Below are 21,194 nucleotides of genomic sequence, written 5' to 3'. Positions count from 1 at the left end.
CTATGGTGGGGGTCCCAACCTATTAAAACGCATTAAATTGATTTTGCCAGATGTTTCACATAATGTAACAAATCACAGCACCAGGTAGGAATTAGAGCAACCTTCATAGGCACACTTTTACATCTGCAAACTTCTGCTTGTGAGCTGAGCAATTTCCATCTTTTCTATACACAAATAAAACAGCAAGTGCTAACGGGGCAGGAATGAATAGTAAAGTCTTGACAATAGAGAATACCATGAAGGCGGCACTCACCAGTATCTGTTAAAAGATGCTTTATTGGAACAGTAAATGCATCAGCAGTAGGTGCTTTCCACATAAATTACAGAGCGACTGCCATTTCACGTGTAAAATGCTTATTCTCAGCTCACTGTGAGCCAAGAATAAGCGTTTTACACATGAAACGGCCGCCGCTCTGTAATTTTTGTGGAAGGCACCTACTGCTGATGCTTTTACTGTTCCAATAAAGCATCTTTTAACCGATACTGGTGAGTGCCGCCTTCATCATATTCTCTATTGTCAAGACATTGTTGGACTTCTAAAGTGGAGCACCACGAGTGGTCGAGTGTTATTCCATATGGGAGTGTCACACTAAGGTCTTAACATTGGTTTCTGCCGCAGGGATAGTGCCGGCATTGTTGCTTTTTGTAGCTATATGAGAACTAAAGTGTCCAGCATTTTTATCCAAGCTCGAAATTTAAAGGTATGTCGGTGAGGCTGCTTTACCAGCAAACTAGTTATTAAACGGTAAGTGTCACTATGTGTCGCTATGTGCCTTCCAAATTTTGGTGTGGATAGACACAGCTCACGTCGGGGAATCAGTTTGCCAAGGCAACGTCTCATGGCGCAAAATCAGTGTACAACTCTTATTAAAACTGAAAGGTCTCATGCATGGAACTCATCAAGTGCAAGATGGATGCCTTGGCAGCCTGATCCTCTGATTTGAGCGGTGTCTGTCCACGCCAAATAGTGGGGAGCACATGGCAGCAGGCATGGGGAACCTTCGTCCCTCCAGCTGTTGCTAAATTATTCAAACTGGACAGTCGAAGCTTTAATTTAGGCTGTCCAGGCATGATGGGAACTGTAATTTTGCAGGTCCGAAGGTTCCCCATCCCTGCTTTAAGACAATCATCAATACTGGTTAGCCACATGTGTATGTTTAATAAAAACCAAGACTAAACTATATAAATTAGAACATAAGATAAAGAGCCTACGCTCAATGTGACCAATGTGAGACAAGAACAGTGGAGGTTCAAGTATCTCATTGGTTCTCCCAATCCAGTAGAATTCCATCCAATAACTTTATGCAAAGCCATGCGGATTACTTTTAGGGTTGGCTATTAAAAGCCATTAAAGAAAAAAAAGAATAAAGAAAGGCACTTCTGGAACTGTCTTTTAAACAACATTAATCAGAGGTAGGAATTTAATTCCAGCCACTGTATTCAGCTAAATAACAGCTTAACCACTTGAAAAAAAAGAGAAAGAAAGGAATTTCTGATAATATTGCATTTAAAGTTCTACTGAACTTCAAAGGAGAGGAAACAAGAGAGAGTGTTTTACCAGACTGAATGTCCCATACTCCTCTCGAAGTAAATGAGTCAGGAGCCCTTGAACGGTCGTCTGGTCTCCCCAGGTCCACCGTGCTTGATTGAAGTACGAGGAAACAATTAGGTAGGAATAAGGTAAGAGCCCCATGGCGAAGTAGAGCCCTAACTTCAGCAAATAACTCAAGGACAATTCCTGCACAGAAAACATGGAGCGTTACTGCTGGCCAACTTTTACACAAGGCTGGAAAACATCAAATAATATTTTACACATAGATGATTTCCCAATTTGTAACAAGTCTCTGGGAATGCTGTCAAATCTCCTGACTTTAGGGATTATTTAGAAATTGCTTCGAACTGATCTCTTTTGCATGGCAGAGTGAGAATGTAAGTGAAGCCAATATTATTAGCCCAGACTCCTGAGTATCATAACCTGCATTGCCTGCGCTGAAATCATTTTCCTGATATCCATAGGTAGGAACTGCAAGGCTGAGATAACCCACTCGAAAGTTATAAGAAGGAGGCTGATAAGTGTATTTTACGGAATATCCTGTACTCATCAGCAAAATGAGGACACCATTAAGAATGGGTGTCGATCAATAGGCTTATGAAGAGCTACGGTAAGAACAGCAGGATAATTTACAAATTAAATAATCCCTTCGACTATCTCATTTTGAAGACATGGTTTCAACGGGAGCTTGGGTTCCATAAAAGAAATTGGTATTTGAATAGAGAACAGCCACAATAGAATAATGCTGGTATAAGAAAATCTTTAGGAGAACCCATGACCAATGTTCTTCCACTCCATATTTCATAAATAATGGTTCCGGTAGAGAGAAAGGGAGGGCAAATGAAAAAGTGGGCAAACAACATAGGGTGCTGAGCGGTAAAGTAAAAACTGGGGTGCTGTAAAATGCAAATAGAAGAGAATACACTGGCAAAAACATGTAGAGGCCATGTTCAGACATGGTAAAACAGCGGCTATTCTGTGACACGGCCGTGTCACAGAACAGCCGCTGTCTGAGATGTTCAACCCGGCCGAAACTGCAGCATTGGCCGGGTGAATATTACATCAACTTAATTGGAACACGGGCACATTAGCGTGTGCCCGCACTTCAATAAGCCTTAGCACAAAATTTAAAGTATGTCCGGGAGCCGTATTTTTATTGCATGCACAGTCTATTTTGTGCGGCTGTTGTTCACTGAATAGCGGTTTCACAAAGTAGACATGGCAGTTTTCTGTGCGGCCTCATGGAATCTCAGCCGAAGTTGTCCAAGGGCCTCCTTAAAAGAGAAGTCTGGCAAAGGGACAAAGGGGGGAACATAATAAACAAGTGTTATTTACCTCTCCGATGTGCCAAATCACATGCTCCAGGCCAGAACAACTAATTTTGTCCGTCGTGACTTGGGGGAAAATGCCCAACCCAGCTGATGTATTGCCCCATCATCCAATCAATGACTGCATCAGTGTCCTGCCCCGGTCCCTGATTGGATAAATGGGCAATCCATCAGCCGAGTTGTGACGTTGCTGGAGTCAGGGGGCCTGGAGTGGCAAGGCAGCGCTTCAGGGAGCACAGGGAGAGGTAAGTTAGGCTTGTTTATTACGTTACTCCGTGCCCTGCCCGCTAGAAATATTTAAATATTGCCCGACTTCTTCTTTAAGGAGAGCGCCAAACTAGCATGTGTTGTCTTGTATCCTGGTCTGACTAATAAGCCTCAAGTCATATTTAAAGACTCTTAAAAGTGTGGATGCGACCTCCAGTGGGTGGCACCAGAGAGCACCCTCTTTTCCTTCTAAAGGAGAGCTTTTACCTAGAAACTACAAATTATTATGACATGCCATTTATATATGGCCTAAAAGTTCAACCAGCAATAGAGAAGTGATTACACCTAAAGGGTACGTTCATACCTACTGGATCCGCAGCGGGTTTTCTACGGATCCTGTACGTGTGAACGCACCCATATAGACATTCTCCTCTGACCTGAATAGGGGATACAGAATTGCCTTAGAGCACTTATATGTAGAAAGAACTTGTCACCTATATCACACTACTTTTTTATATTCCTACATTAGAAACCTCAATTTACACACTAAGGGCCATGCTTCCCCACAAGACTGAGATGGGATGTGTGTACATGAACATACAACATACATGCATACAAACCTTGTGCATGAACTGATGTCCTAGGACCCACATTACAATGCATATTACATACAGTACAATAGTGTGCTGGTTACACAAACTGAGTCCACAGCAGAAGGCACCATAGAGAGAAATCTGAGAATAACAATGGAAATAATGAATTATTACAAGGTTATCAATAAGAAACTTTCAAAACCGTCAACAAGTGGTAAATATGGATCAGACTATACAATCCCTGTCAGCACTGCTCCTTCTTACCACACTCCGGAACAGTTTAAAACAGTTACGGAGCTCACAGCATCATAATGAATTCTGAAGTCCGTTACATAGCACATCGTCCTTATATACGGACCATGCACGGAATGTGTGAATGACCCCTTATTTGAATGGCAGGAGAGGGGTGGTAAACATCTCATGGCACCAGTTAAGGCTTAGTTTATACCTGCATTGACTTTTCTGTTGTTCTGCCCTATCACTGGAGAATAAAAACAATAATAGGTGCCAGAAAATTCATTACATGACAGAAACCAATGGCACCCACCGGACCACACTGATCTTAGTGGGCTCTGCATGATACTGGCATTTTCCTAGACAGAATATTGCAGCATTTTGCACTACTTTGCCTTGTAATTTTTTTTATATAACTAGTGATGGAAGTACCCAACAAAAGGTGTGAACCCAGCCTACGCAACTTGTCATACGGAGAGATTGGGCTGATCTATAAACGTATAAATGGCCTTCAACAGATGATTCAAAGACCAATTTCCCAGCAATTCTTAGGTTCTATCTATGCTTAGTTGACACAATGGAATTTTAAATGTACATTGGATTCCAAATGATCAATGTTCAAACTTTCCAAACAATTCCAAGCTGAATGAAGATGAACTACTCCAGAGATTGCTATAAACTATAAAACAACATTCCCATCTAAGAACTACAGCATGTTTATGGTACACATTCTTGGGGTAAGGGATCAACCCCCCCCCCTCCCACTGGCTTCAGGAAGTAAGGGTCCGTTCCATGGTGGAGCCCCTGCCGCAGACCTCGCTCGTAATCCCGCCTACCTCAGTATGTCAATGGGATGCCTCACGCACCTCTGCTCTCCGCTCAAAGAATTGACATGTCAATTCTTTGATCTGAGAGCGGCAGAGAGCCGAGGCGCAAAGGGCATCCAATTGAGGCAGGCGGGATTCCACGGCGGGGCTCCACTGCGGAATTCTGTCTGTTTTATTAAGTGTGAACATACCCTAATGTTAGTTGTATCAGTTTCAGGAAAAACTAGATGGGTTTACATAGGAAAGGTTACTCACTTCTTGGATAGTGTTGATGGAGATTATGTATAAACTCGACCATCAATCGGGAGGAACATTTCTTCGTGAAATCCATCCACGATTACTCTTAGTACCTATTCAATGATTTTTGGGGTGGGAATTTCATCGGCGACAATAGAGTTTTTTTTTATAATTACTATAACGGCCAAGTCAATGTTGTCCACAGATTTCCCATGCTCTTGTAGACCTCCCTACTTATGCCTCCTGTTAATTTTTTATGGGAAATGCTCTTTTAACATGGATGTTACAATGATCAACTCTAGATTTCAATTACACTTAGCCCATATGACATATTATAAATGAATAAATGTGCTTTGTTAATAAGACAGCAATGTTATACTTTACTTGGCACCGCTCTGTGTGTCCAACCGGGAAAAAAAATTACCTTTGATCTCTTGCTGTCAGTTTTCGCCTGGTAAAACTCCACTGTAAGACGCATCAGCATCGCCACAAACAGATTGTTCAGGCTAAAAACCTCGGCTGCAATGGACCACTGCCATGTTAGACGTGAAAATGAATATAACCCTGCAGCAAGGATTCCTGCCGTATAGGAGCCAGAAAGCCTGCAAACACAGATAACAGGAAATCTCCTTTTGCGACAAAATAGAACTGTTTGTTATGCATTTTATATTATAGCTACAATCGCCTCTTGATACCAAGAGCTATCAGTTTGCTGTGTAATATTTCCACAAACCAATTCATGACAATATTAATTAGAAAAAAAAAAAAAAGTACACAATAACGGTAAGTGAGAGCAACTGTTTCATGTCTTGGTACACATGGCATGCCCCCTTAAGGTAGAATAGAAAGTTCTAAGCTTTCAAGACCATTGCCAGATTGAATGAAAACAGCGGCCACAGCAAGTAACAAGCCTGTAATGTTAAAATAAATAGGAGGTGAACAATGGATCCTAGTGTACGAGGAACGGGCAGATTCAATGTCACATGGAAGAAAGGGAGATCAGTGAATGACTGCCTTTGTCCTACAGCTGTCCCATGTTTCTAGATAGTATATTACACAATAGGGGTATGCTGCCTGTGGGTTTCCAGTCCTTGTAGAACTACCACTGCCAGGTTACTCACTGGTTTGGTACTTTTTTCCTTCAATCAATTGACTATAAAAGGAACCTATTTATGGAGAGGGGAAACCTACGGAGTGAAATAAGCTTTCTTTGGAAGTTAGAAAAGCTTTTTACTCTCCGGATACCACTTACTAGCCCTAACCTAACAGTTCATTTACACAATGGAAAGTCATGCATCTCATGTGATGTTATGTCTCTGAACATAAACTGTCTAGTTGGCTTTTAAGATGTAAAATTGATTTTCCCAATGTCAACCATTTTATCCTTACTCTGTGGCTTCTACATTTTTCAACTCTGTGCCCTGGCCACAACCCCCCATTTCTTTGCCCACAGAAAAGGGGACTACAAAGAAGGAGCCAATATGTTGGTGCAAATAAGTAATAGTCTCTTTACCCATCAGACTTTTAAAAATATTTTTTTTATTCCTTGTTCAAATTTGCATTTTAACGTATACCATATACAATATGATTTTACTGTAAGACTCAAAGAATGTTTTTGTGTATGTTGGAGTTGCTGGAATAGTGGCTGCTCTGTAGGACTGGAGTAGGAGGAATACAAGTGGCAATATGATACCTCCATTGACTACATTATACCAGAAGCCCTTGGCTTAATTGGTACTTTGTAATGCTTTATTTGCCCTGGAGAACTGGACAGTTAATGCCAGGTTCCCCCAACAGCTTATGACCAGGGGGTCTTCGCAGCAGGACACTGCCACCCTTCGTATGATTTGATATTACCCAAAGCAGACTACCCCTTTAGAGTCACGGTTACACAAGAAAAATACGGTGGGAAGACGTTACCTCTTTCTAGTATTCACTACGTCTTTTGGCTGAAAATATACCAAATTGCACAGTGATATCCTGGCCTACAGACATTTAAAACCAGCTATGATTTCCTGAACGGCATGTTTGTTTTAACTTCACTGATTCCTCTTTTCTCAAAGAGATGTTAGGAAATAGCCTAGGAGTTCCTAAAAATATTTGATCTGTGACCTACCTACTATATGGATTCACAGAGAAGGTCATACTACTATATTAGAAAAAAAAAAAGATAGGACCTAACTACTATATGGGGGCACAGAGGGACTATTATATGGGGCACAGAGGGACCTAACTACTGTATGGGGAAACAGAGGGAACCCAAGTACTATATGGGGGTACAGAGGAACCCTAACTACTATATAGGGGTACAAGGTGGACCATCTACAAGATGGGGCCACAAGGGGGCCTAACTACTAGATTGGACCACAAGGGAACCTAACTACTATATGGAGTTACAGAGGAGATCTAATACTATATGTGGCACATAAGTCACAGCCCGAGTTGGATGGGGAAAAGAAAGTGAACGGCTGTGATCAGCTAAACAAACAGCTGTAAGTCACTGTATATAAGTGCACAGTCATCTTTTGTATTGTCTACAGAGCCTACGTAGACTGGTATCCACCAATATATGGTCAGTGTATACGAGGATATTGGATTTTCTTCAGTACCAGTATGGTGGTATTATTTTGCTATTATTATAGGTATTACTGGTTTTGGTACAGTGGATTAGTCAGCAACTAATCCGCTATAATCTATAGTAGCAGCATAGTAAATGAAATACAGTATTTAACTGCATATGAGACTACTTTTTAACCCAGGAAAATCTTCTCAAAAGTCATGGGTTATCTTATACGCCGGGTGTCGTCTTATAGGGTGGGTGCTGAAAAACTTTGGAACCGCACTGGATAATCTGCAGTCACCGCATACGGTGGGAGGGTCGCAAAAATGGCTGCATCCCCACCGTATGCTGTGACTGTATGAAGAGCAAGCTGCAGGCATCCGGTGTAGGGAAAAAAGGGATACGGTAGAGTGGCGCTGTGCCCAGAAAAACACACCTCTTTAACCCATCTAGCCTGCCATAGTATCCTACCGGTATTACTGTACCTCCTTCTCTGTCTCTCATATCTTGCTGCTGTCTGACGTTTTTTATTAATTATGTGTGTGTTGGAAGAGGGGTAGTCTTATACAGAGAGTATATACCATACTCTCTATTTTAATTGGAAAAGTTGGGGGTCGTCTTATAAAAAAGTGCAAAAATGTTCCACAAAAGTGTGATGCAGTGTAGAATAGAGAATTGAAAGCTGGGAGGAGGGGGATCCAGCTGAAGCACCTTAATGTCTAATGCTGCGTTTAAACACAGAACGATTATCGTTCGAATTTTTGCAATAACGATTGCATTTGAGCAATAATCGTTCCGTGTAAAACAGCAAACGATCAAGCGACAAATCGTTCATTTTGATCTTTCAACATGTTCTCAAATCGTTGTTCGCTAAAAATTCGCAGATCGCTTTGTGTAAACAGTCTTTCAAAGATTCACCCTATGTGAAAAAAATTTCGTACAAATTTTCTAACGATTTGTCTAAACTCTGATCTTTATAAAAACCAAATCGTTGCTTCAAAATCGTTAAATGATCGATTGGGTTAATTATCGATTCGTGTAAACGCAGCATTATTACATAGCACAATAATGAGGAGGAAGAGAGTCTTTCGCATCGTGCATGGCGGTTGATTCTGGCCTTTTAAGATGTCCTATTACTAGAAACAGTTATTGGCCGGTAATCGGCCAAGTAAGGTCAATAATCATTTTGTGTAATAGGACCTTTAGTGTTTCTGTAAAACCTCATTAAAAGAAGAGGGAAAAAGAATCAGGTAATGAGGGGAACAGATAAATATAGACTCTGGGCACACAGCACAGCTATGCCATGTGTCACCAGCCACAGTCAAAGCAATAACCATACAAAAAAAAAATGTGCATTTACAGAAATGAAAATACATAGGTTGTACTACAATGTTGTTTGTGTTTGTGCCATCAAAACAGTGCTAACCTATCAAGGCATGGACATATGAGGAATCTAGAAGGATAGTCAACACCTCTAGTCCTCCCTACGCTTCCCTTCTGGTGAACATCAATGAGCCTTGAAAATCCATGTTAGTGACCATGTTGTTGGGTTATGAGTTGACCTTCTTTGGACCACATTTGCTAAGCACTAGCCCCCACATACTGTGAACACTCCATATCACCAAATTTTCTCAGAAAACGGTACCAAACTTATCTGTAGGTTGTGTCTGGTGTGAGATCTAGGCTCTAGTTACTTCAATGGGGCTGCGCTACAATACCAGACAAAACCCATGGACCACATTCTCTCTTTTCATCTCATACAATCCCAAAAAGTAAAAAAGGTTGTTGTAAAAGTGAAACTTTTTTAATACATAATGTTGGATAAAGAAGGTAGCAAAGTACTCAGCAGTTGTTGGCGAGAGGAATGCAGAGCTTGCTGGGAAGTTTTACTTAATTTTGTCTCAAATTCCCCACATAAATGGCTGAGACATCATCATACTAGCTCATAATCTCATGTATGGAGGTGTCTTAAGTGCTTGTCCAACACAGATTTGGAGGGAATGGGGGATAGGGCACCCTTCGGCATAGCTGTCAGTTGACTGAGCATTCAAACAAGCTCATATATGCTTTTGCCTATAAATGTACAATTCTGTTGTAGCAAAATTAATAATGGCCAAAAAGAACAGAAAATAGACAAAGTTAATGAATTAATAGAACCATCTGAGGGCTATCTAGGCCTCCTCTCGCCTAACGTGTCGATACTATGTACATTTCAGATCCATAGTAACCAATACTAAGGCACTATTTTTAGGATGGCTATGATATTTTATTTATTGAAACATGCCTGTGTATGGGGGGGGGGGGAATTAGGAGAGATAGCCGATGGTCGAATGAGCATTTGGCCAACAACTATTAAGTAGGTATGGCCAGTTTTTGACAATGTGCACACTAACAATTCTGTGAGACCTATGGTACAGGTTGTCTCCACATAGGCGCATATTGACATAGGGTCTTGTTGAAAGATCGGTGGTAGATGTGAACATGGCCTTAGACTTAGTCAACACAATACAAGTGATGGCCGGAAGAGATGGATGATCATAACTTTGTTTCCCGGCCTCAGGACCTTTGAGTTCTTTGGTTAGGGGTCTCAAAAAAGACAGCAAGAGCCATCACCTTCACAAGTAGTTCTTCAGCTGAATGTACTTTATGCGTATGAAGGCAAATCTGCCAACAGAACATAGCACTAGTCAAGATTTAGGCAATGCATTACTCATGCTTGAGGTACAGGTAATTCGTCCACGGGAGGGCAGACATTTTTCAAAGGTTCCCCATAACAGTATGAAATCACTGTCTTAGAATGTACAGTGATCCCTCAACTTACAATGGCCTCAAGATACAATATTTTCAACATACAAAGCTCCATTCTGGACCATCGTAACTTGAGACCAGACTCAACATACAATGCTACAGTTAGTCAAGACCTGCGGGACATGTAGAAAACGAGATACTCGACCAATGAAAGTGGCCATTTTATTAGTAATAAAGTTTTACTGAAGTGGATTCAGTGACTGGCTGTTGAGTATCCCCTCTCTACAGTACAGAGTGATCATACATGTCCTGTGTTGCTCTTTACCTGTGCCAGGATGAGTTGCTCCTATTGGCACCAGGTGAGGGTGGCTTCAATTTATTTTTCTGGGACCCTGTGTGATCTGTACAGGACCTGAACATGCTCCTGTCTTCTACAAAAAAAGTAATTTACAGCTTCCAGCAGCTCTTTCTGACTGTTGTATGTGAGGACTTGCTTTACCATATTAGTTAGTTGCTTATTTTCCTTTAATTTGTCATTTTTTTTTCTCATTTCGGGGGTTAAGAACCATATCAGTTTTTCATAGAGTTTTGGTCTCAACATACAATGGCCGTCCTGGAACCAATTAATATCGTATGTTGAGGGACCACTGTATTGCAAAATACATAAAGGAAAATGTGATTTCTATCAAACCTTTTAGAACATTTTAATGCACTTGTTAAGTCCTTCAAAAAAATATATTTTGTTTCTTTGCAAAGTTGAATACAATCTAATATAATGACTTTAATTGTATTAAGCCAGATTTCCCAAATTAATCAAGGTCAGAATACAATGTCTGCATTTAGAGCTCAAAATGGAAAAAATGTTAATGCATGCGTTTGTATATCACATTTTAGCTGGGATTTATTAAATACAAAATGCCCAGCCCTCCACCGCAATAATAGTTATGGATCTCCTGATGTTATTCCCCTTACCACTTCTATTGTGCATGTCTGAAAGGCGTGGAGTGAGTGAGGTTAATTTCTCCTATAGTACTCCACTCGATGCTTAATGTGGCACTATGACTCCTCTTGAGGGCACAGCTATTAGTACTTATAGGTCTCAGACTTGGTTCCTTGCCAACCTGCACTTTCTATGGCTACCCATGTGCAATGCACAGGACTGGAAAACAAAGCCATGGCTATTAGCTACGGTATACAATAAGGTTATCAGTCATAGGGAGATTTCAAGTAGGTTTGTTCTTGATAATCTAAGGCAGCGGAAACCATTTAATGTAAAATAAAAAACCCTCACACGTGTGTGGGTAATGGCTATTGTGTTTTAAGGCTCAAAAGTCTTATCCACAGAGGTGTTTTTGTAAGGGACGAACAATGCCGTAGATAACTGTAAATTAAAAAGAGTAATACACTGTCCATTTACTGAAACAAATCTATCAAAGCCCAAGACACCAAGGCCAAATCATATTCTGAAGACAAAGCCCTAAATCCTCAGACTTAAATAGTTAATACATCCCCATTCACTGAATAATGTTCTCATAGAAGTCTGTACCATCAGTGGCGGAACTACCGCCATAGCAACGGTAGCGGTTGCTACGGGGCCCGCCGCAACAAGGGGCCTGGCCTGGCCAGCTAGTCCCTGTGTCCTGAGTGTGTGTGAGTTCAGTTTCTCCCCGGTTAGGCCACCCGGGGAGAAACTGTCTGGACTCTGTATTTGAACGGGCCCGCACCTACCCGTACGTACAGGGCCCGCCACGGCATCTGTCCCCGCGGCCGCCTCTCACGTTGCTTAGTTCCTGGGCGGGCCGCCTCCGAAGTCACTGCTGAGCCGTCTCGTCCCCCACGTAAGTGCACGCACGCAGGTCCTCTCTGCTGTGCCGTACCGTGGGGGAGGGGGGCGGAGTCACAGGCGCCATTATTGAGGAGGAGGCGGACTGACAGAGAGCAAGTGACTTGTGCGTCCCAGAGGTATCCCTGCTGCTGCAGCTGCTGAATAGCTGCCTGTCACTGGGGGCTGGGGGGGGGGGGGAATGATGATGATGATGGGGGGGTGGGGGTTGGAATGATGATGATGGGGCGGGGGGGGGGGAATGATGATGATGATGGGGGGGTGGGGGTTGGAATGATGATGATGATGATGGGGGGTGGGGGTTGGAATGATGATGATGATGATGGGGGTGGGGGTTGGAATGATGATGATGATGGGGGTGGGGGTTGGAATGATGATGATGATGGGGCGGGGGGGGGGGGGAATGATGATGGGGGGGGGGGGGGGAATGATGATGATGATGGGGCGGGGGGGAATGATGATGATGATGGGGCGGGGGGGAATGATGATGATGATGATGGGGCGGGGGGGGGAATGATGATGATGATGATGGGGCGGGGGGGAATGATGATGATGATGATGGGGGGGTGGGGGTTGGAATGATGATGATGATGGGGCGGGGGGGAATGATGATGATGATGATGGGGGGGGTGGGGGTTGGAATGATGATGATGATGGGGGTGGGGGTTGGAATGATGATGATGATGGGGGTGGGGGTTGGAATGATGATGATGATGGGGCGGGGGGGGGGAATGATGATGATGATGGGGCGGGGGGGAATGATGATGATGATGGGGCGGGGGGGAATGATGATGATGATGATGGGGGGGTGGGGGTTGGAATGATGATGATGATGGGGCGGGGGGGAATGATGATGATGATGATGGGGGGGTGGGGGTTGGAATGATGATGATGATGGGGGTGGGGGTTGGAATGATGATGATGATGGGGCGGGGGGGGGGAATGATGATGATGATGGGGCGGGGGGGAATGATGATGATGATGGGGCGGGGGGGAATGATGATGATGATGATGGGGGGGTGGGGGTTGGAATGATGATGATGATGGGGCGGGGGGGAATGATGATGATGATGATGGGGGGGTGGGGGTTGGAATGATGATGATGATGGGGCGGGGGGGGAATGATGATGATGATGATGATGGGGGGGGCGGGGGTTGGAATGATGATGATGGGGGGGCATGGGGGGGAATGATGATGATGGGGGGCGGGGGTTGGAATGATGATGATGATGGGGGGGCGGGGGTTGGAATGATGATGATGATGGGGGGGCAGGAGTTGGAATGATGATGATGATGATGTTGGGGGGGAATGATGATGATGGGGGGGCGGGGGGTGGAATGATGATGATGGGGGTCGGGGGTTGGAATGATGATGATGATGATGATGATGGGGGGCGGGGGTTGGAATGATGATGATGATGGGGGGGAGGGGGTTGGAATGATGATGATGATGGGGGGCGGGGGTTGGAATGATGATGGGGGGCGGGGGTGAAATGATGATGATGGGGGGGTGGGGGTTGGAATGATGATGATGATGGGGGGCGGGGGTTGGAATGATGATGATGGGGGGGCGGGGGTTGGAATGATGATGATGGGGGGGCGGGGGTTGGAATGATGATGATGGGGGGGCGGGGGTTGGAATGATGATGATGGGGGGGCGGGGGTTGGAATGATGATGATGGGGGGGCGGGGGTTGGAATGATGATGATGATGGGGGCGGGGTCTGGAATGATGATGATGGGGGGGGCGGGGGCTGGAATGATGATTATGATGATGATGATGGGGGGGAATAATGATGATGATTATGATCCCAGGCCCTAATAAGATGCAGGCCAAAATCATGGGGGGGGGGGGGAGTTGATGATGATCGCCAATAATATGCAGGCCACATTCTGTGTGTGTGTGTCGTGGGGGGGAGGGGGGGCCCAATGTGAAAGTTTGCTATGGGGCCCTGCCATTTCTAGTTACGCCCCTGTGTACCATCATATTATTAAGTGATAAACTAAGGTGGGGACTGCATACCCAAGGTAGGACAACGCTGTTCTTTCACGAGTACCTCATCGACCATCTAAAAGAAGCTCTATAAAAAAATAAAATAAATAAAAAATAGGAGAATGTCCAGTCCTATATTACAGGGCCCAACAGAGCTAGAGTTAGAATACACTGTCTACTACAGTGTATGAGTATGAGTCAATTGGGCTACAAAGAGTGTTGCTTTAAAGGGTATGGCCAGCGAATAGGAACTGAAACATAAAATTCAATACAAATGTCCACCATGGCTACACTGGCTAAAGATACTCTTATACTAAGCTTCGGAAAACAGAGGACCTATTGTCAAAAAGGTGAAAAATACAAATACAAAAAAAGAAGGCATTACAAGGGTTTACTGATTCAGGCAACCCTTGTCGATATGACCTGTTCAAACACAGACTTCATAAAGAAAGGGGTCCCTAGTCAGGAGCCCCAAAGGGAAGCCTTTGCAACGCCTTCTATTGGTCAGAGTAAAGAGACACAGCAAAGAGCAATACCTACACTGGAAGACTCAAATGTGCCAAGTATTAGAGCCCTATTACACAGAGCGATAATCTGCCATACCAGGCCGATTCGGCAGATTATTGCTCCGTGTAATAAAGACAAGGATCAGCTGATAAAATGATCATTGGCTGTTCGTTGTTGTTTATTCTAACCTACAAATTATTGGCTGCCAGGTGTGCATCGCTACACGTAATAGTAATGTGCGGCAGGCTAACGACTGAGTAAAAAAAATTATAAACCTTATACATACGTCTCCATGCTCCCTGTGTCCTGCTTGTTTCTATTCTCAACCTGCAGCCGCCACTGGAACTTCTAAGCCGATCTCTGAAGTGACAGGCTGCTCAGCCAATCACTGGCCGTGGCACTGTCTCGACCAGTGATTGCCTGACTGGTATGTCAGTTCAGAGACCGGCTTAGAAGTTTAGTGGTGGCCGGGGCAGAGGGCAAAAGCAAGGACACCAGGGAGCGTGGAGAGGTATGTATAAGGTTTATCACTTCACACTAGGGCACAATCATAGAGCCGTGCAATAGGCTCAGTAAGCAAGCGGTGATCTAGAATATAGGAGCTCGTTTACATTAGTGATCGAGCCTTGTAATACTGCCCTTACTGTATCATGTATTTACAGATAGGTATTCTTTCCTTTTTTGACTTGTCATATATCCCTTGTCATGTTCTAAGACTCCTAGTTGGGGTAAAATACTGACTTGAAGAGAAAGCTACTTTTCCAAAGTGTTGTGACAGAGATACTTTCCAAATAATTTCTTCCCCTTGATCTAAAGTTTTATCGGCCAGACCCACACAGAGGTCCCTCAGTTAGGTAAAGGGTTGCCCAGATGGAACAAGCTATTTTGTCATGATATTTGGCCAGTGTATTGTGAATGGTTACCACCACGGTGAAATCCTAGATTAGCGAAGCAAAAATACGCCCACACGCAAGCCTGGCAATTACTCTGGCAAAAAAATGTGTGGAGACGATGCAAGAGGAACTGGTAGTACAAGACAAAAGATCTTTGGAAGCCATTTACTAGTAGTAGTGTGGGATTAGAATGTACATGCATGGAGTTAGACTGACCCAAAGACTGAGGCCTACTGCATAGCCTAGCCTCCAAGCGTAACAGAATGAGTGTACTGGTGGAAGGAAAACACAAGGTCACCACTCTTCCTCTCATGTACCACAGCGAAACCCCAAGAGTGAACATTGTGTTCTGCAAGTATTGGGCACCTAGTCATCAAAATGTACAGTTACTATGTTGTTTCAATTTATATTGTGAGATCCTCAAAAATTGTGGGCGCCATCCAACAGGGCTTGGACTAACGGAGTAGTTTTCATAAGAGTTTTGGTCTGAAGATACAATATTTTCAAACATACAATGGTTGTCCTGAAACCAATTAATATTGTAACTTGAGGAACATTACAGGGAGATGGTGATGTAGGTTGTAGGGGCTGGTCAGAGGAGACATCACTGAAGAGGATGGGACTTGAGCAAGATCAAGCCAAGCCTCGAGAGAAAACAGAGGATGATGCGTTGTCGTGAGAGAGAGAAGGGATCCAAGGAGCTGCTGAGACAATACCACATTGTGTAGTTCTTTCTTTATTGACTTCTTGTCAGGGGTAAATCATGCAAAAGTACGGTAAAGCCAGTACAATCGGTGACAACCCTATATTTGTATATTTATATTTGTATTATATTTGTATATTTTGTATATTTATATGTCTTGGAGAGATCCACAACCAGATGAACAGCCCGGTTGCTTGTAGCTGCATCAACCACAGAGCCCTTGCCTACATTGTGGCTATATTAGGCTTTCATGGCTAATAGAAAATGACCTAAAGGGTCTAAAATCTGCACACATATGTCGAAGTAAGAAATACCTTATCACGGAATCAAGAAAGAAAAAAGAAAAGAAATTTGTTTTTCAGGAGTAAAGCTAGTTAACAAAAACCTGAAGCTGAACTATAAGGTGGCTAAACCGGTTAAAGCTCAACTTATCCCAAACACAGATACAGCAAAGCCCACGTCACAAGAATACAAGCAATATGAGATAAATTGACAACTCAATGACTAATATTTACTGGGGTTTTATAAAGGGAAAATACGAGTCATCAGAGCAGTCTCCGGTGGCTTCTGCCTACCCCCCGTCACTCTTTGGGTACAGGGGGGAATTAATCATGCAAGGCATGAAGGGTGGGGGGGCACCATGATTGGCAAAATGGAAATTATAACAGGCCCCCTTTATAGTTTAGGGGTAAGAAAAAAATCAAGAAAAGGGATCCATAAAAGGCATCCAGAGGCCCACTGGGGAACAGAGGATCCTTGACAGAACATATGTGAGTGCATGAGAATCAAACAATTAGAAATAAACAACAGTAGAATAAGATTGGCTCTAAATGAAGGTACCATCAGCTGAACATTTGGGCTGGTGGGCTAGTCTGGGCCAGCAGACTTTATGCAGTATAGAGTTTGCACAGTTACAGAGATATCAATTAGTTAACTTGGATCTTCTTGCCCACTCAAAAGTAGCCCTACATGAGAAACCAGGTACTGCGCACGCCAATAAGACACAGTATCTGCCGAATACTCCCTACTACCATAATGTTATTCATCTGAATGATTTAATTGAAATGTTCACTTAAAGTGGCGCCAAATGAAAAAAAAAACTAAAAAACTAAAAAATTTTATGCCAGATTTAGAAGAAGTGTTCCGGCGTGGCGAATTTCCGTGCTAGCCTCGAGGTCTCATTTTATTTGTATATAAGTAATTAGGGGGAGAGGGAAAAAAAAAATAAAAACTCCTTTTCACAAATGTATGCATTTATCTCCATTACCACGATAAATAATGTGCAGCTCCAGCAGCAAAAAACTCTGCAGGGAACAGATTTAGCAATTTAAATGTTTTATAAGTTTTTGTAATTGAGGAAACTTTTCATAATCTGACATTTCTTAAAACCACTTATTAGAAATTATGCAGCACAGTGGCTGTGGAAATATGAGATCACTTCACAATTATAAAGTCAGCCTGTGCAGCCCTGTCCTATTGTATGAAGTGGCATAAACCCCATGGCGGCCTATCAGCTAACTGGCAGGCAGGGGGCTGTGCTATTCAAAGAGAAAGATACAAGCTGCGGGGCAAAAACCTGGCAGCTCCCAGCTGACCCCACAATCCCCTACTGATGACAGCTCCAAGCTCCATAGCAAATTAGGCCTTCTCATATTACAATTGGAGAAGACAGATTCCATTAGCAGTATCTGAAATTGAGTGGAGAGCTGCGCCGTTATCAGACTTGACTCATAAGCACTGCCATTAATCGCAGCGATGATAGCATTTATATATTTTAGCTATCTGCAGCCACTGTGATATTCTGCTACAAAGGGTTGATGGGACTTAGGGAAGGGAACAATAGAGCTTTTCGGAAAAAGCAGAGTAAATCAAGAAAGTCTATGACTTCCGCACATTCTGAAGGGATTGCGGTTTACATAAATTTTCTCCCAACTGGAGATTGAGCTCTTCCTCATCTTACACATGGGATTTAGTTGTCACTCAATGGTAACAGCTGTGAAAAGGTGAAGCGGCCCACCGTTCAGAATATTGCCTTTGCTTTTTAAAGCAATTAACCCGTGAGCAGGAGGATACCTGGTGATATCAAAGGGATTAGGCCAGGCAGAGCGTTATTAACATTTTCTTGAACTAATTTTAACGCTGACTAGCTGTCAGAAGAGACTCCATATTTCTAAAGAGTTTGTATACCATGTATTTCTTTTTTTTTTTTTTATTCATCAAACTGAAGTGCTATCAGGAAGTCTACTTTAGAATATTATGTAAATTAACCACGCTTTTTAATGTAGCAAAAAAACAGGCTGGATGTACGTATATGGATGGGGTATTAAAAAAAAAAAAACAAAAAAAAAAAGGTTAATTAGTTACAGAGAATGGAATATTACATTTAGGAAAAGAACTTTTAGAACAGTATTTTTCTATTCTTCGTCCTTAACCAATAGACTAGTATTGAATTTTAATAAAGCTGATTGTCTTTAATAGTAAAATTATTTTTAGACTTGTAATAGGGTTTAACCGCTGGCTATATCTGTATTTATGGCATAAATAAAAGGAATAAGATGAATGTAAAAAAAAAATATATACATCAAACGAGATACTTTCGGTATTAATATATTAAGCGCTTTCAGAAATTGAATTGGAGTATTATGGTCTCCGGAACCAACTAATAGTTTTACGTTTTATACCACGTCCTTATGTATTTCACATATAGTAGACAGTATATTTATATGTATATATATACACACGTATACTTATACATATACACTCATATACACATAAAACACATATATATCCACACACGTATATAAATATCTTCATATGTATATATTTAAACATATACACACACACATATCTATGTATATACACATGCACTCACTTACATATCTTTAAAAGGAAAAATATATCTATCTTATATACCCACACTACAATCAGTGTCATGAGTATAGTCCCTTTTACCACCTTGCCAGTCTGTAAGACACCATTTTGAACACACACACACAAATATATATTATATATATATATATATATATATATATATATATATACACACACACACACACACACACACACAGAAGTCACTGCAGCATTCGAGCCATTGGCCAGTAAACACATTTTAGTGAATAAAACACTACTAAGACCGCAATGCCTTCTGAATAGTGAACCAGTGACTTCTAGGTCTAACTACCTGGTTGTTTTCTTGATAGTGCTTGATATATGGGTTATATTTTGTAGTCCTTTTGCAGATTACATCTAAAAGAAATGTTCCCTCTCTCAAATATTCCCAAATGTCAAACGTCTTATAATATATCTTATAATATTACATCTAATAACATTATCTTATATTATAATGCACACCTAGAATGGCCCTCATCCATGACGTTGATAACTTCTGAAATGCATCTGTATGTCTAAAAGGACCAAAAAAACACCCACAAAAACAAAAAAGTAAGCCTGGACTGGATTGTGATATGTAATTATTGTTTAGGCTCTCCAGCGACTTCTGCCTAACCTTGATTTTAAGCATACCAGCACGTATCGTACATGAGAGAGACAGCACTGAATACAGGTATATTTCTAAAACTATATATATATATATATATTTTTTTTTTTGCTTACTTTTATTTATTCTTTTAATATTACTTTTTTTTTTTTTAAAGTCCTTGACTGTACCGTCTGCAGTGAACGTGCCCTGCTGGTAAATTCATGTTCACAGTAGAAAGGTTGCGAAGGTTAAGATCAGGTCACAAGACAAATTAAATTGTAACAACACAACTGACATTGTATAATGTCTTCTTCCACTCAATCAATAGGGCGCTGTTAGCACTATTACCATAGAGATGGCTTGCTCTTTACCAAGGGCTCTCTTTGTTTGACAAGACAAATTTGCCACTTGAACTGTGATGTTCCCCAAGGACATGTACTTCATCAATTATTTGTATTCTGCATACTTGAACTATTTTTTTTTCATATTTAAATCTGCAGGAGGCATAGCGTTATCAATTGTTGTCAGGATGGACAAAGGATGCGTCTCAAACAACACCGGTTATCTGATCGGTTTACACGCATCGCTTCAGAGGACATGAAAAGGTACATAATACATGTAAAAAAAAATATTATATATATATATATATATATATATATATATATATATATATATATATATATATACACACATATATATATATATATATATATATATATATATATATATATATATATATATAAATTAAAGTACAGGCCAACATTTGTAGAACTATTCATTGGCTATGAAATAATATTATATTATTATATAATATAATATTCTGACGTAAAAAAAAAAAAAATTACATGATACATTAAAACATTAAATGTTAACAGTAACATTAATGTTATTTCCATTAGATACATATAGATATATTTAACATGATCCAGATAATTGCAATGTATCCAGTATGTTTTGGCTACATGTGATGATCACAATATTAAATAATAATAATAAATAATAATAATTATTATTATTATATAAATTACATATTTTTTATTTTTTTCAATATAAAAACATCAACAATAAAGTGCAATTTCCTTATAAATAAGCAGCCAATGGCACATTTATGTGGCAGGCATTCCTGTATAATCTATGCCCTACTTTGAGCGGCATAAAGGAATTAGAAATTGTTTGTATCTTGCGCGATAATCCTCTCAAATACGGGTCAGGCTAGGGTTAGGAAGTCTGAAAAATGTCCACATGAAAGTGGAGCAAGGTTAACAAAATCCCAGGATCATGTGATTCAAATTGTTTTCTTTTTGCAAAGGGGGTTAGATGTCCAAAAAAAGAACAATTTACAACATTACCAAACCCATCAGGCAAGTCGCTGAGAGGGAATTTGGGAAAAAGCTAAGACGAGCGCGGTGCCTCTTATTCGGCTGATCATTTCTGATAACTGGAGAAGATGTTCATAAATGTATTTATTCGCTGTGGTAGCTTATATATAGCG

The 21,194-nt window shown here is 41.5% G+C and overlaps 1 protein-coding gene across 2 annotated transcripts in view; it reads right to left on the bottom strand.

Annotated features, from left to right (window-relative positions):
* Positions 1–21,194, bottom strand: part of TMEM260 (transmembrane protein 260) — a 55,578-nt gene that overhangs the window by 18,112 nt on the left and 16,272 nt on the right. For both annotated transcript variants that reach the window (XM_069951128.1, XM_069951129.1), the window contains exons 5-7: positions 5,403–5,580; positions 3,708–3,821; positions 1,559–1,738 (exon numbers count right to left, since the gene is read on the bottom strand). In XM_069951128.1, coding sequence (XP_069807229.1) covers positions 1,559–1,738; positions 3,708–3,821; positions 5,403–5,580 — 472 coding nt within the window. The remainder of the gene's footprint in view (positions 1–1,558; positions 1,739–3,707; positions 3,822–5,402; positions 5,581–21,194) is intronic.

This window comes from Dendropsophus ebraccatus, chromosome 13 (genome assembly GCF_027789765.1).
Source record: "Dendropsophus ebraccatus isolate aDenEbr1 chromosome 13, aDenEbr1.pat, whole genome shotgun sequence".
Taxonomy (NCBI): Eukaryota; Metazoa; Chordata; class Amphibia; order Anura; family Hylidae; genus Dendropsophus; species Dendropsophus ebraccatus.
Note: the sequence above shows the minus strand (reverse complement) of the source record. Positions and strands in the feature narration are given on the sequence as shown.